Source organism: Erinaceus europaeus, chromosome 4 (genome assembly GCF_950295315.1).
Source record: "Erinaceus europaeus chromosome 4, mEriEur2.1, whole genome shotgun sequence".
NCBI classification, from domain to species: Eukaryota; Metazoa; Chordata; class Mammalia; order Eulipotyphla; family Erinaceidae; genus Erinaceus; species Erinaceus europaeus.
Window position 1 is genome coordinate 60,842,929 of NC_080165.1, and position 12,651 is coordinate 60,855,579.

General features: G+C 44.4%; 1 protein-coding gene across 3 annotated transcripts in view; it reads left to right on the plus strand.

The window, feature by feature from the left end:
- CMTR1 (cap methyltransferase 1) overlaps nucleotides 1-12,651 on the plus strand; it is a 72,443-nt gene that overhangs the window by 56,123 nt on the left and 3,669 nt on the right. For all 3 annotated transcript variants that reach the window (XM_016185882.2, XM_060189722.1, XM_060189723.1), the window contains 8 exons: nucleotides 3,568-3,624; nucleotides 4,748-4,805; nucleotides 5,258-5,326; nucleotides 6,253-6,384; nucleotides 8,127-8,249; nucleotides 8,886-8,977; nucleotides 10,142-10,210; nucleotides 12,130-12,177. In XM_016185882.2, the coding sequence (XP_016041368.1) occupies nucleotides 3,568-3,624; nucleotides 4,748-4,805; nucleotides 5,258-5,326; nucleotides 6,253-6,384; nucleotides 8,127-8,249; nucleotides 8,886-8,977; nucleotides 10,142-10,210; nucleotides 12,130-12,177 (648 nt within the window). The remainder of the gene's footprint in view (nucleotides 1-3,567; nucleotides 3,625-4,747; nucleotides 4,806-5,257; nucleotides 5,327-6,252; nucleotides 6,385-8,126; nucleotides 8,250-8,885; nucleotides 8,978-10,141; nucleotides 10,211-12,129; nucleotides 12,178-12,651) is intronic.

Consider the following 12,651-nt stretch of genomic DNA (forward strand, 5'->3'; position numbering starts at 1 on the left):
CACTGTTCAGCTCTGGCTTATGGTGGTGCAGGGGATTGAACCTGGGGCTTTGGAGCCTCAGGCATGAGACTCTGTTTGCATAACCATTATGCTATCAGTTTGTTTCAGATAGTGGGTGAGAGGGAGGGAGAGAGACATAGAGGAAGAAAGACACAACATTGTACTGCTTGTGAAGCTTCACTTTTGTATTGTGGCCAATGGCTTGAACCCATGTCTTTATGCATGATAAAGTGTGTGCTTTACTGAGTGAACTATCTCCCAGCTTCCTAGGCTCTGTTTTCTAAATGGGCAAGTCTTAGAGAAGTTTTTTGAGGTAGGTTGGAGAGACCTCTCTTATGATAAAGTGTACACTCTGCTGGGTAAACTATCCCTCAGCCATTCACCTGTTTTTGCATTTAAGTTGTTGGATAAGACAGAGAAATCAAGAGGGAAGGGGGGGATAGGGAGAAAAAGCACTCTTTCACCACTCCTGAAGTTTTCTCCCTCAGGTGGGGCCTAGGAGCTTAAACCTAAGTCATTGTGAATTAGAACTAGTATGGTCTACCAGGTGTGCCACTTGTGTAGCTCTGATTTTTTTTTTTTATTTTTAATTTTTATTTTAGTGTTTATTACTGTGAGCTTCCCATACTAGAACTGCTTTCCTTGTATTCTATAAGTTTTGGAATGTTGTGTTTTCACTTTAATTTGTTACAAGAATCTTTAATTTCTTCTTTGATCCACTGTTTGTTCATTTGAGTGTGGTTTAATTTCCACATGTTCATAAAATTTCCAGTGATTCTCTTATTTCTAGCTTCATACCACTGTGAGAAGATATATCCTATGATTTTGTTACCAAATACTAAAGATCAGTGCTGGCCATGTGAAAAGCCGGTGAATTCAAGAGACAAGTGTTCATGTATGGAGAATGAGTTTATTTGGGTGGCCAGGCAGTGGCGCATATGGTTAAAGTGTTCACATCACATTCTGCAAGGACCCAGGTTCAAGGGACCCCTGGTCCCTTCAGGGGAAAGCTTCACAAGTTGTGAAGCAAGGCTGCAGGTGTCTCTGTTTCCCTATGTCTGCATCCCCTCTCAATTTCTCTCTGTCTCTGTTATATATATATATAAAGAAAGAAAGAAAGGAAGAAAGAGAGTTTCTTAGATGCTAGCAGCCTGAGGATATGGTAGACTCATATTTCTAAAAAGCATCTTACTTTCAGGCAAGGATCTGGATCTTATTAAGGGAGTGGGTCAGTGAGAAGAATAAAGGGGACCCAGTCACACAGCTGACTCTTTGGTTTCAGCAATCTGATAAATCATCAGAATACAATATAACCATAGTAGCATGTAACCAAGTCAGGGCAGTTATTCCCTGTGAGATTGTGAGAGGCATTGCTAAGCACCATCTGTGGGGCAGCTTATATAATATTTCCAGCAGGACTTGCTATTTCATTCTCATTTATTCCTCCCTATCTTTACCTAAATAACCCATAATATATGAGAACATGTTTTAATTATATTTTTACTATTATATTTTTCTTTACCATGAATGTTAAGGTAAGGACCAAAAAGGAGAATAAGAAATCATGGGAAGGGGCCAAGTAGTGAGTAGAGCACTTAGTTATGCTCACACATTATAGTACACAAGGACCCAGGTTCAAGCCCCTGGTCCCCATCTGCAGGGGGAAAGCTTCATGAGTGGTGAAGCAGGGCTGCAGGTGTCTCTCTGTCTTTTTCCCTCTTTATCTCCTCCTCCCCTCTCAATTTCTTTCTGTCCCTATCCAATAATAAATAAAATATTAAAAATGAAAAGATTAAAAAAATGAAATAATGGGAAAACAAGATGAAATTTCTAGTGCCTGCTCACTTATAGTTTGAATTTGCTATGACTAATTTTGTGGTCTGACCTAGAAAATATTTCATGTGTACTTGAGAAAAATGTGTATTCTGCTGGTGTATAGTTGTAATCTTTCAAAGATATTCTAAAGTATCTGAGGTTTGGGAGATAGCTCACCCAGAAGAGTATATACTTTATTATGTGCAAGGAGGACTTGGTTTTGATCCTCTGGCTACCACATAGGAGGACCATACAAAGGGGAAGCTTCATGAACAGTAGAATAGTGCTGTGGTATCTCTCTCCTGTCTCTCTTCCATGATACCCCCCCCCCCCCCCATAAAAAATCCTTTGGAAATAGTGGAATGGTACACATTCAAAGCCCTGGTGACATACATATATATATATATATATATATATATATATATATATATATATATATATATATATATCACCTTTTTATAAAAGGCCCTTGGTATTTACTCACTATCTGCTCTGTATTCCTTCCTGCAGAAACATATTCTGTTTGTAATCATTTTCCCTTCAGTCTAAAGAATTTCTTTTAGTCTCTTTTTATAGTACAAGTCTGCAGGATACCAAGTCCTTTAGTGTGTATCTATCTGAAATTGCATTTACTTTTCTTTCATATTTTGAAGAATATTTTCATTGGATATAAATTTAAGGTCAACAATGTTTTTCTTTTAGCATTCTAAAGATAGTGTTCCATTGTTCTCTGCTTCCCTTGTTTCTGATGTCATTTTATGCCGGGATATCCTGAAGGTGCTTCTTCCCGAGCTAGTGCTCTCTGGGTTGGAGAGAACTCAACTGGAGCCGATCTAGGCTGCTGTGTGGGAGAGGGATTAGGAACTCGTGCTGCACTAACTTCGCAGGAGATACACTCTGGAACTCTCGGAGCTGGAAAGCAATTTCCAAGTGTCTTTAATCAGAAGAGCAGCTGTTTTTATACTCTCCTCGTAGGGTGGAAACAGGATGTGACATAGAGAGGGTGGAGCAAAAAGTGACTGGTGGAAGATCAGGGTGTGACAAGGAGAGGATCAGGGTGTAACAAGGAGAGGGGGTGGAGCAGGTAAGAATTCTACCACTAAACCACCAATGTCCTGGAGGGAGTGTGGTGCTTTATGTAAATGTAAAAGTGATTTATGTAAATAGACCAAAGCTTTGAATGGGATCAAATCAATCCCTATATAGGCACATGGTTAAGCAGAAGCTGGGGGAGCTGGCATACTACCCAACATCTTTACTCATTACATTGTTTCCTTGAATATATATATTTTTTCTGGTTGTTTTTAAGATTTTTTTTCTTTTGTTTTCTTTGTTGACCATAATATATTGATAGATGATTTTTAAAAAATTAATTCTGCTTAGGGTTCTCTAAGCTTAGATCTGTGGGGTTTTTTTTTAATTATTTATTTTTAGATAGAGTCAGAGAGATGAAAAGAGTGAATGAAAGAGACTACAGGGCTGAAGCTTGCTTTAATGTGATGAGAACTAGGGTTGATCCTGGGTCATGTCCATGGCAAAGTAGCACACTTTTCTGGCTTGCACTTCTTAGCCTGTAGCAGGTAAGTAAAGTATATGTTGGGGCATTGTTGAAGGGGGTTCCCTCTGAAATCCAAGTGCTTCCCCCAAATAAACATGGCCTCTGGTATAACTAAATACCATTGTTCTGATATTTGACTTTCTTTTTTAGTAATCCTCAGAGATCAAATCTTTTTTTCCCCCCAATCCTTCTAGCCACTGTAGTCTTCAGATTAAAGCTCTGGCCAAAATCCATGCCTTTGTTCAAGACACGTGAGTATTGTTCACTTTCCAAAGTTCAACTATATCAAGGGAAAAATCTTTACTTTGCTCCTCTTCCTAAACTATTTCATGTCAGTAGACAGTTAAAAACACCTATTCTTTTTCTTTCTTCCCTCTTTTTTTCTTAAAAGATTCACTTAATTATTTTATAAAAAAGAGACAGGAGTATTGTTTGGGCCCTGGGTGGTGCTGAGGATCAAACCCAGGGCCCCACACATTGCAGGCATGTGCACTACCTACTGAGCCACCTTCCCAGCCCAGAAATACCTACTCTTACCTTTTACTCAGCTGTGGTCTGTGAAGCATGCCAGAGATGCATATGGCGTGAACCTTGCCCCAAAGACCTTATGTTGTCTTTGAGCAGATGAGAGTAAAGTTATTGCCATGGGGTAAAGAGGTAACAGTACAAGTAGGAGAAATAATAGGGGACACAGAGGGTGAAAAATGATTAAGAGATATGAACTAGAACAGGTCAAGAAAAATCTTTGACTGGAGGTGGCATAAGCAAACCAGCTTTCTGAGGCATAGTAACATCTGTAAGGATGGACTTAGTATGTGTTGGCAGAGGAGGAGCCAAAACATGCCAGTGGGTAATTAGAAGAAGGGCATGTGGGAAATCTTGACATCCAGGGTGGCCAGGAAGGGCAGCATCCAAACTTCCTATTGAGAAGGGATGGTGTGGTAATCCCATTTTTTGTACATCTGAATTCTCATCTTTCAAAAGGTAGAGAGCGCCCTGCAAGTGTTACAAGAACTCTGGACTAGTAATAGTATGGCATTTATGTGCATACACACATATTCCTTCAAATTTACTTTTTCTTTCTTTTTCCTTATTTGATCAGACAGAGAAATTGAGAGGGAAAGGGAGAAAGACACCTGCAGTAATTGCTTCACCACTTGTGAAGCTTCCCTCTGCAGGTGGGGAGTGGGGGCTTGAACCAGGTCCTTGTGCATGGTTGCTTGTGTACTTAATGAGGTGTACCCCCACTTTACTTCACATTCAGATTTACTGCCCCCCCCCAATTTACTTTCTATGTGCTTCTGAGAGGTACACAGAAAGCACACTCCTTGTATCTCTTGGAGTTTTAATCTCTTCATGGCTTTCTTTCCTCAGAACCCTAAGTGAGCCTCGGCAGGCAGAGATCCGGAAAGAGTGCCTCCGACTTTGGGGGGTGAGTATCATCTCAACCTGTGTTGCTGCAGGGAAGGGGAACTACAGAGGAGAATGGAATACACTCCCAACCCTATCACCACACCCCCCTCCATCCTCTATGGAAATTACCCGCTTGACTTTCATTAACACTTTGACCCTGTATTTGGGGTAGGAAGGACAGTTTGTGAACAGGTCTCACATCACTGTTGGTGGCCCTGTGTAGCAGTATTGGAGAAGGAGCCCCAGAGAAAAAGAAATAGCTTCTGGTATACTACTGGAGGACCTGAAAGGGGACAGTGACTACATTGCCGACCTTCACCCTCTTCTCTAAGCTTCCTTGCTGTGTGGCATTTCCTCTTCCCTGTTCTGTCCTCTCACCCTCATACTCACACAGAGCCTTAGTCAAAGGCCATTCTTTCTATCTGTATTCTTGGTTTGCATCTAGAAAAGTTCTTTGCTGTTTTGTTCCAGATCCCGGACCAGGCTCGAGTTGCCCCTTCTTCCTCAGACCCTAAATCTAAATTCTTTGAGCTAATCCAGGTAAGTTTGGTATCTGGTAAAAATAAAATGTTAGAGAGCTCTAACTCTGGATATAGAGAGTATCACTGAAGCTGCCAAAAGTGGGAACCTTTGGCATAGGGCATTGATTTCTCCGAGAGCCTGCGAGGTTGCCTGAAGATTTATGTCTTGAGATGTGTTATATTCAGCATTCTTTCTAAGCAAAAGGTGGTACAGGCTATCAAGCCCTGGTGAGGTTAGGGTTCTGAGAGATAGGAAGTGTGGAATGACCTTAGGCAGGGTAGCTAGACAGAGGGTGAGAATGGCTGCCAGGGGGGTTTCCTATCCTGGTTCTGGTGGGATGACTCTTGGATCTCTGTCCTGCTTTTTCTACTACCTGACTTCCAACTTTTCTAGAGATCTGTTAAAGTCTGGTCCATATCATAGTTTTGTGAGGTCAGGGACTGAAAAAAAAGCTCTAAGAAGAATAGTATGTAGGTTTTTTTTTTCCTGAAGGAGAGGACAATCACTTAATAGGTCTCAGACCATCTGATGGCGAGCTCATCCCCTCATTTTTACAAAAGGAGTGGCTTTTATATTCTGGTGACATTTCCTTATAGTTCTGGTAAACTGATAAGATACTTGAGATTTGGTGTTCTTTGCTTTCCAGGCCTCTCCTAGTAGGTCCTAAAGGAATACTCCCAGCAGATGGAAATAGATCCCTGGGAGTCGAGTGGTAGCACAGCGGGTTAAGCGCAGGTGGTGCAAAGCACAAGGACCGGCGTAAGGAAATAGATTCCATTTACTGTATGCTTAGGAGCAGGGGGCTTAGGGAAATACGTTTCAGAGAGCAAGTGTTTCCCTGTCCCTTGCCGCTCCTAGCTGCTCCCATCCCCATACAGGCACCCATACTGAGTGCCTGTCCCTTCCCCCAAACCAGCCGTGTTTTCTCTGACCCGGGGCTGCAGGGCACTGATATTGACATCTTCAGCTATAAGCCCACGCTACTTACCTCCAAAACTCTGGAGAAGATCCGCCCAGTGTTCGACTATCGTTGCATGGTGTCTGGCAGCGAGCAGAAATTTCTCATTGGCCTGGGGGTAAGTTTAAAGTTGGCTTCCTACTCACCTTGGGATGGTGGAACTTTTCCTTCTGTCTATGGGAATTTGGAGACACCTGCCACACTTGGTGTATGTCTTCTTGGCACCAGTGAACTGAGACTTTGACCTTGGGAAAGCATTTCATGAAATTTAATTTCTTCTGAGTTAGCCAAGTGTTATTATTTATTCTTTCATTTATTCATGTGTTTGCTAATTTATCTCTACATTGTTAAAAAGAAATATGGTCTCTTCTGGTGTGAAGATTTCTAGGTTAGTAGCATAGTCAGCAGGCTAGCCTGGCTTGAGCCCATTCAACCATTTCTTTGTACTTCACCTCAACCCCCTACCACCCATACAATCCCTTGTCTTGCAGGGACACCACCTGCCTTAGTCTGGCACCCTTAGAGTCAAGTAGTAGAAGTAAGGGGAAACCATGGTAGTTCTGTATCTTGGGAAATAGAGTAAAGTCATTGCCCCTTCTTCCCTCTCTCCTCCCTTTCTTCTTCCCCTACTTCTTTCCCTTCCTCCCTCCCTCCCTCCCTCCCTCCTGCCTGCCTGCCTGACTTCCTTTCTCTCATTCTTTGAACATTCCTGGGGCTGTAGTGCAGTGGGTTAAGCTTAGGTGGCGCAATGCACAAGGACTGGCGTAAGGATCGCGGTTGGAGCCCCCGACTCCCCACCTGCAGGGGAGTCCCTTCACAAGTGTTGAAGCAGGTCTGCAGGTGTCTGTTTTCTCTTCCCCTCTCTGTCTTCCCCTCCTCTCTCCATTTTTCTCTGTCCTATCCAACGACGACGACAACAATAATAACTTCAAAAAAAAAAAAATTCCTGAATCCCTTTATTTAAATTTTTTTTAAGACTTCATTATTATTTATTTCTTTATTGGATAGAGACAGAAATTTGGAGGGGAAGGGGAGACAGAGAGGGAGAGAGGCAGAGACACAATTGTACTACGACTTAACGACTCGTGAAACTTTCCCCCTGCAGGTGGGAACTGGGGACTTGAATCTAAGGTTTTGTGCATTATAGCATGTGTACTCAACCAGGTGCACCACCATCTGATTGCATTTCCTTTTTCTTTTTAATCTAACTTGTCTATATAGGTTTTAAAGTTTTTTTTTAATACTTATTTTCCCTCTTGTTGCCCTTGTTTTATTGTTGTAGATCTTATTGTTGGCATCATTGTTGGATAGGACAGAGAGAAATGGAGAGAGGATGGGAAGACAGGGATGGGGAGAGAAAGATAGACACCTGCAGACCTGCTTCACCGCCTGTGAAGGGACTCCCCTGCAGGTGGGGAGCCGGGGGCTCGAACTGGCATCCTTACTCTAGTCCTTGCGCTTTGTGCCACTGTGCACTTAACGTGCTGCGCTACAGCCCAACTCCTGTCTATATAGTTTTATCGCCTTCTCTGTGCCCTCCCACACTACCTTTTCTCTTATTGTACTTTCTTCTGTTCTATGAACCCTTCTCCAAACCTACCTCAAGCATACACCAAGCTGGATCTTTCTCGAGGGCTACTACTCATTCCATTTTACTGGTGCCATGGGCCTGTTCTGTATCAATAGAACTAAGCCAGATTTCCACTTCTTTGCTGAAGCAGTAGAGGGTGACATTATTACTAAAGTATATCTTTATTAGGCATTCTATTCTGACACTTGCAAGCCCCATCAGCTTGTAACTGGAAGCTAGAAGCCCAGTCTCCATGCCTACCTAACCTGGCTCTGTTTCTTTGCCCATAGAAGTCCCAGATCTACACGTGGGATGGCCGCCAGTCAGACCGCTGGGTCAAGCTGGATCTGAAGACAGAGCTACCCCGGGACACTCTGCTGTCTGTGGAGATTGTCCATGAGCTGAAAGGGGAGGTCAGAGGTTGTTCTGCTCACATGTTCTGGTCTTTCCAGCTAGAGGGCTGGGGTACTATTGAGCCTAGCCCTTTCCCCTAAATTCACTGGGTTACAATGTATCGGTGCTTGATATAACCAAGAGTCAGGGAAGATTTTATACTTATTCTTGCTCCTGAAGGAGTTTCTCTGTGTCATGTTTATTCATGTATAAAGGACCATAGTCAGCACCTATGTAAGAGGAAATCTTGATCATCTCTGCATTTAGGACTCTGGTCGCCTGACTTGGTACTTTTTGGTTTTTGAACAGGGATCACTTAGGAAGAAACAGTTTGTTATTTCCTATGATCTCTGGGTATGACAGCCATATGAGTGACATTTAAAATTATCAGTGGAAACTGTTGGAAAAGGGTGGAAAGCCAGACCCTGGTTGGAGCACCATGACAGCAGCTTGAGGTCTCTCTACCTGCTTAGAAGTCTGGGCCCAGTATGTCTGGTGCTGAGAATCAGCTGGGATGGGAGGGAAGCAGAGAAATGCCCTGTGTTTAGTGCCTTTTCCCTTCCCCTGGCTGTTAGAGTGGAGGCCAACATGCCACAGTGACAGAGTGGGCCTGAGGGAGATGGCTGGCAAGGTTAGCAGTGTACTTGTTCTTCTAGGGGAAGGCCCAGCGGAAGATCAGTGCGATCCATATCCTGGATGTCCTCGTGCTCAATGGCAACGATGTGCGGGAGCAGCACTTTAACCAACGGTCTGACCTGGGTCCTGGGGGTGGGGAAGGGGGCAGGGTAGCTCCATGGCACCAACTTTGGGGGTAGGGGTGGGGGGGGGTGGGGTCTTAGTTCCTTACTCAGGCTTTCTCTTATTGAGGATATATTTAGAGCATCCCTTTTACATCCACTGATGGGTTCAAGGGCAAGGTTAGAAATTGGTGTTGGAGTCGGGTGGTAGTGCAGTGGGTTAAGCGCATGTGGTGCAAAGCACAAGGACCAGTGTAAAGATCCCGGTTCGAGCTCCCAGCTCCCCACCTGTAGGGGAGTTGCTTCACAGGTGGTGAAGTAGGTCTGCAGGTGTCTATCTTTCTCTCCCCCTCTCTTGTCTTCCCCTCCTCTCTCCATTTCTCTCTGTCCTATCTAACAACGACGACATCAACAACAACAATAATAATTACAACAACAATGAAAACAAGGGCAACAAATAGGGAAAATAAATAAATATTTAAAAAAATTTTAAAAAGATAAAAAAAGAAATTGGTGTTGAAACTTGGTGGTTTGCTAGGGCTGGGCCTTTGTCATAGATACTGGCACACTTCATTTTGCCACAGCTGTTCAGATCAGGAGTAATGTTTATGTCGAGGTTGAGTAGGAGGGTGGCCTTGTGAAGAGAGGGAGGCTATTCTCTGAAGGACATGCTGTATGTATTCGTCATCCCATTTTCAGTCAATTCATTTGGTCTCTCAGCTTCCACAGAGGCACTTTTTTCCCTTTCTTTCCTTTTTTTTTTTTTCTTCTTTTTTTGGTGGATGGATAGGCTTACTCAGTTGTTAAAAAAAAAAAGGAAGGGAGGGGTAGGGATAGTGGTGGTGGGCCAAAAAGTCATGTTGGTGTGATGCTGACATCACTTAATCAGCTCATCTGAATGGATGTATCATAGTTATCTGTAGTTTTGGGTGATACTTGAACTTCTGATAGAGATGACTGAACACAGGAGAGGGTACACTGCAGGAAAACCAGTCAAGATACAGCAAAGTTAGAAGTCAGTCTCTAGAGGGAGAGGCATGCACAAAGACATCAGTTGAGAAGGGTGGGCTAGAGATTGAGGAGCCTTCTCCCATGTGTATTGTGGAAATGCCCTGGGTCCAGGAATGCTGGTGGAGTCCCTCTTGCTGACCTCTGAGAGACTCTCTGAATTGTAGGATTCAGCTTGCTGAGAAATTTGTGAAAGCTGTTTCCAAGCCGAGTCGGCCTGACATGAATCCAATCAGGTAAGCATATGGTCTCGTCCTTCCCAGTGCCCCATCTCCATTGCTTCTTTCTGAATCATGCCTGCTTCCCTGTCCTGTGAGGGCTGGGAGGACTCAGTGGAGGGGACCAACCAGATTGTTCTCCAGGAGTGATTTGTTTGGCAGTGCTAGCTAGGTAGATGTGTTCTTCGCCCCAGCATGTCTCCCCGTCCTGCCTGTCACAGTGGGTGAACCTTCATAGGAGGTGCATTTTCTAGGGGTTCAGGTGTCCTCATTTAAGGTGCACATGCTTCTGAGAGTGCTAACACACAGTGTGAGTCACACATTTACACTTGTGTGTCATTAGCACATCACCTGGCCTTTTCATTTTTTTTTTTTTTCCAGGCAAGTAAAGGGTACTGAGGGAAGGGGGGTTTTGAAGATGAAAGAGAATAATGGCTTGAGGGAATGGAACCCTTGTTGCTTGGGCAAAAAGCCAGGGTTTGTTTGTTGCCATATTAGGTAGTGTGGACATTCTGGGCCCTTGGGGGAAGAGAGGAAGATGAGAGCATGGTCAGGAAGCAGACAGGTGGAGAACAGACTTTCAGGCCGAAGTTAGTCTCTTTGGGGCTTCATATAACTAGAGGCTGAGGTGTGTGTTTATCCTTTATCAAATTAATTCTCTCTGTGTATGTGTGTGTGTATCTGGTGCCTTGTATATACATGATTTTGTGCTCCCCAGCTGACTTTTTTCATTCAGATAGAGTGACAGAGAGGGAGAGACACCACAGTACTAACAGTTTCTTGGGTGCTGTGGCACTCCCATAAGGAGTTGGGACTCAAACCTGGCTATATGCATAAACTATCTCTTGGACTTTTTTTTTTCTGTTTAATGTAAATTTAGTTACTTATACCCATTAATGAGATTGCATTCCATAAACACCTTGTGGAATTTTTTTTTAATTGTTGGGGCCTTGCACATGTATCATTCCACTGGTCTGAGCCAACTTTTTTCATTTAGATAGACAGGATAGAGAAAGGGAGAGAAACCACAACACCAGAGATTCCTCTGGGGCCATGACACTCCATGTGTACCAGGGACTGAATCTGGGCTAGACACACATAGCAAGGCAGATGTCCTACCTGGTAAGCTGTATTCCAACCCTGTGCCTTCCCCCTTCCTGAAAATGTAACAGCAGTTTCTTTCTGCATTAAAAAAAAATTGGGGGTGAGAGAGACACTTGCAACACTGCTTCACCATTAGTGAAGCTTATCCCCTTCTGGTGGGGGCCAGAGGCTTGAACTGAGGTCCTCGATCATTGTTAACATGTATGCTCAACCTAGAGTGACACTGCCTTTTAAAATGTTCAGCCTGAAAGGTCCTGAGAGGCAACGTCCAGGGACTCTGCCTCCATTGCTTGTGGTCAGGTTGTTGGGTCTCTAGGGCCCTTATCCAATAGCAGTTCCACTGGCATGTAGAAAGGCCTCCCGAGTGGCATCCTGGCAGAGGTTCCCTCACCGTATATGGAAATAGGCCCATCAAGGTTATTTGAAGGGAGTTTTGAAGTAACTCCTGATTGAAGTAATTCTGCTACAGGGAGACCTGAAATCCATGTAGATGGATCTTGATGAGAGCTTGGCTCTTGGTGTTCTGGCCTTTGGTGGTGATCACCCAGGTGGAGATGTGGACAGAGATGGTGCCTGCCATACTTTCCTTGTACCCTCCATAGTCACAGCTGTACTCCATCCACAGCTGCCCTGAAGCAGGACTAAGGGGGGAACGGCAGCTTTGAAACTCAGGAACTGTTTCTGTATCCAGCAATGTGACTGGCTATGGATCCTCACTCCTGGTGGGCTGGGTGACTCATGGGCTTAGGCAGAGCCTCTTGCTTATGAGCTGTTGCCTAAATAGGAATGTCCCCTCAGGAAACCCCTGTCCTCTCTATCCTGCTCCCCCACAGGGTAAAGGAAGTATACAGGTTGGAAGAGATGGAGAAGATCTTTGTCAGGTGAGTGAGCCAGGATAGTTTAGGATTTGGAAGTAGAGGTTGGGGGATACAGTGTCCAGGACTGTTCTCTAGTTTTCTGTAGAGATGGGTTGGAGGTGGGGTGGGAGTTGGCCTGGGGAAGCAGCTCCTGCCCTCCTTCCCTACCCGTCTCAGCATGGCTCTGCTGCAGCCAAGAGCCCCCTGGCTGAGAGCTGATTCAGCACCCTGTCAAGAGGGGAGCAGGGCAGGAGCCTGTCAGGCAGAAATACGGGCTCATTGATGCTGTAATAGCTACTATTGTCCCTGTGAGGGGCAGAGCAGCAAGCTGCTTGAAACACTATAAATTTCAGCTCCTGGTGCTGACAGAGAGAATGCGCCTGGAGGGGGAGAGGGGGCATAGTTGCTTCATCACCTCTTAGTGTGGGTACTCAGATCTGTGGGTTTCATTCTGGGTATGTACCCCCTGTGGCCATGGAGCTGGCCTGGGTCTCAGAG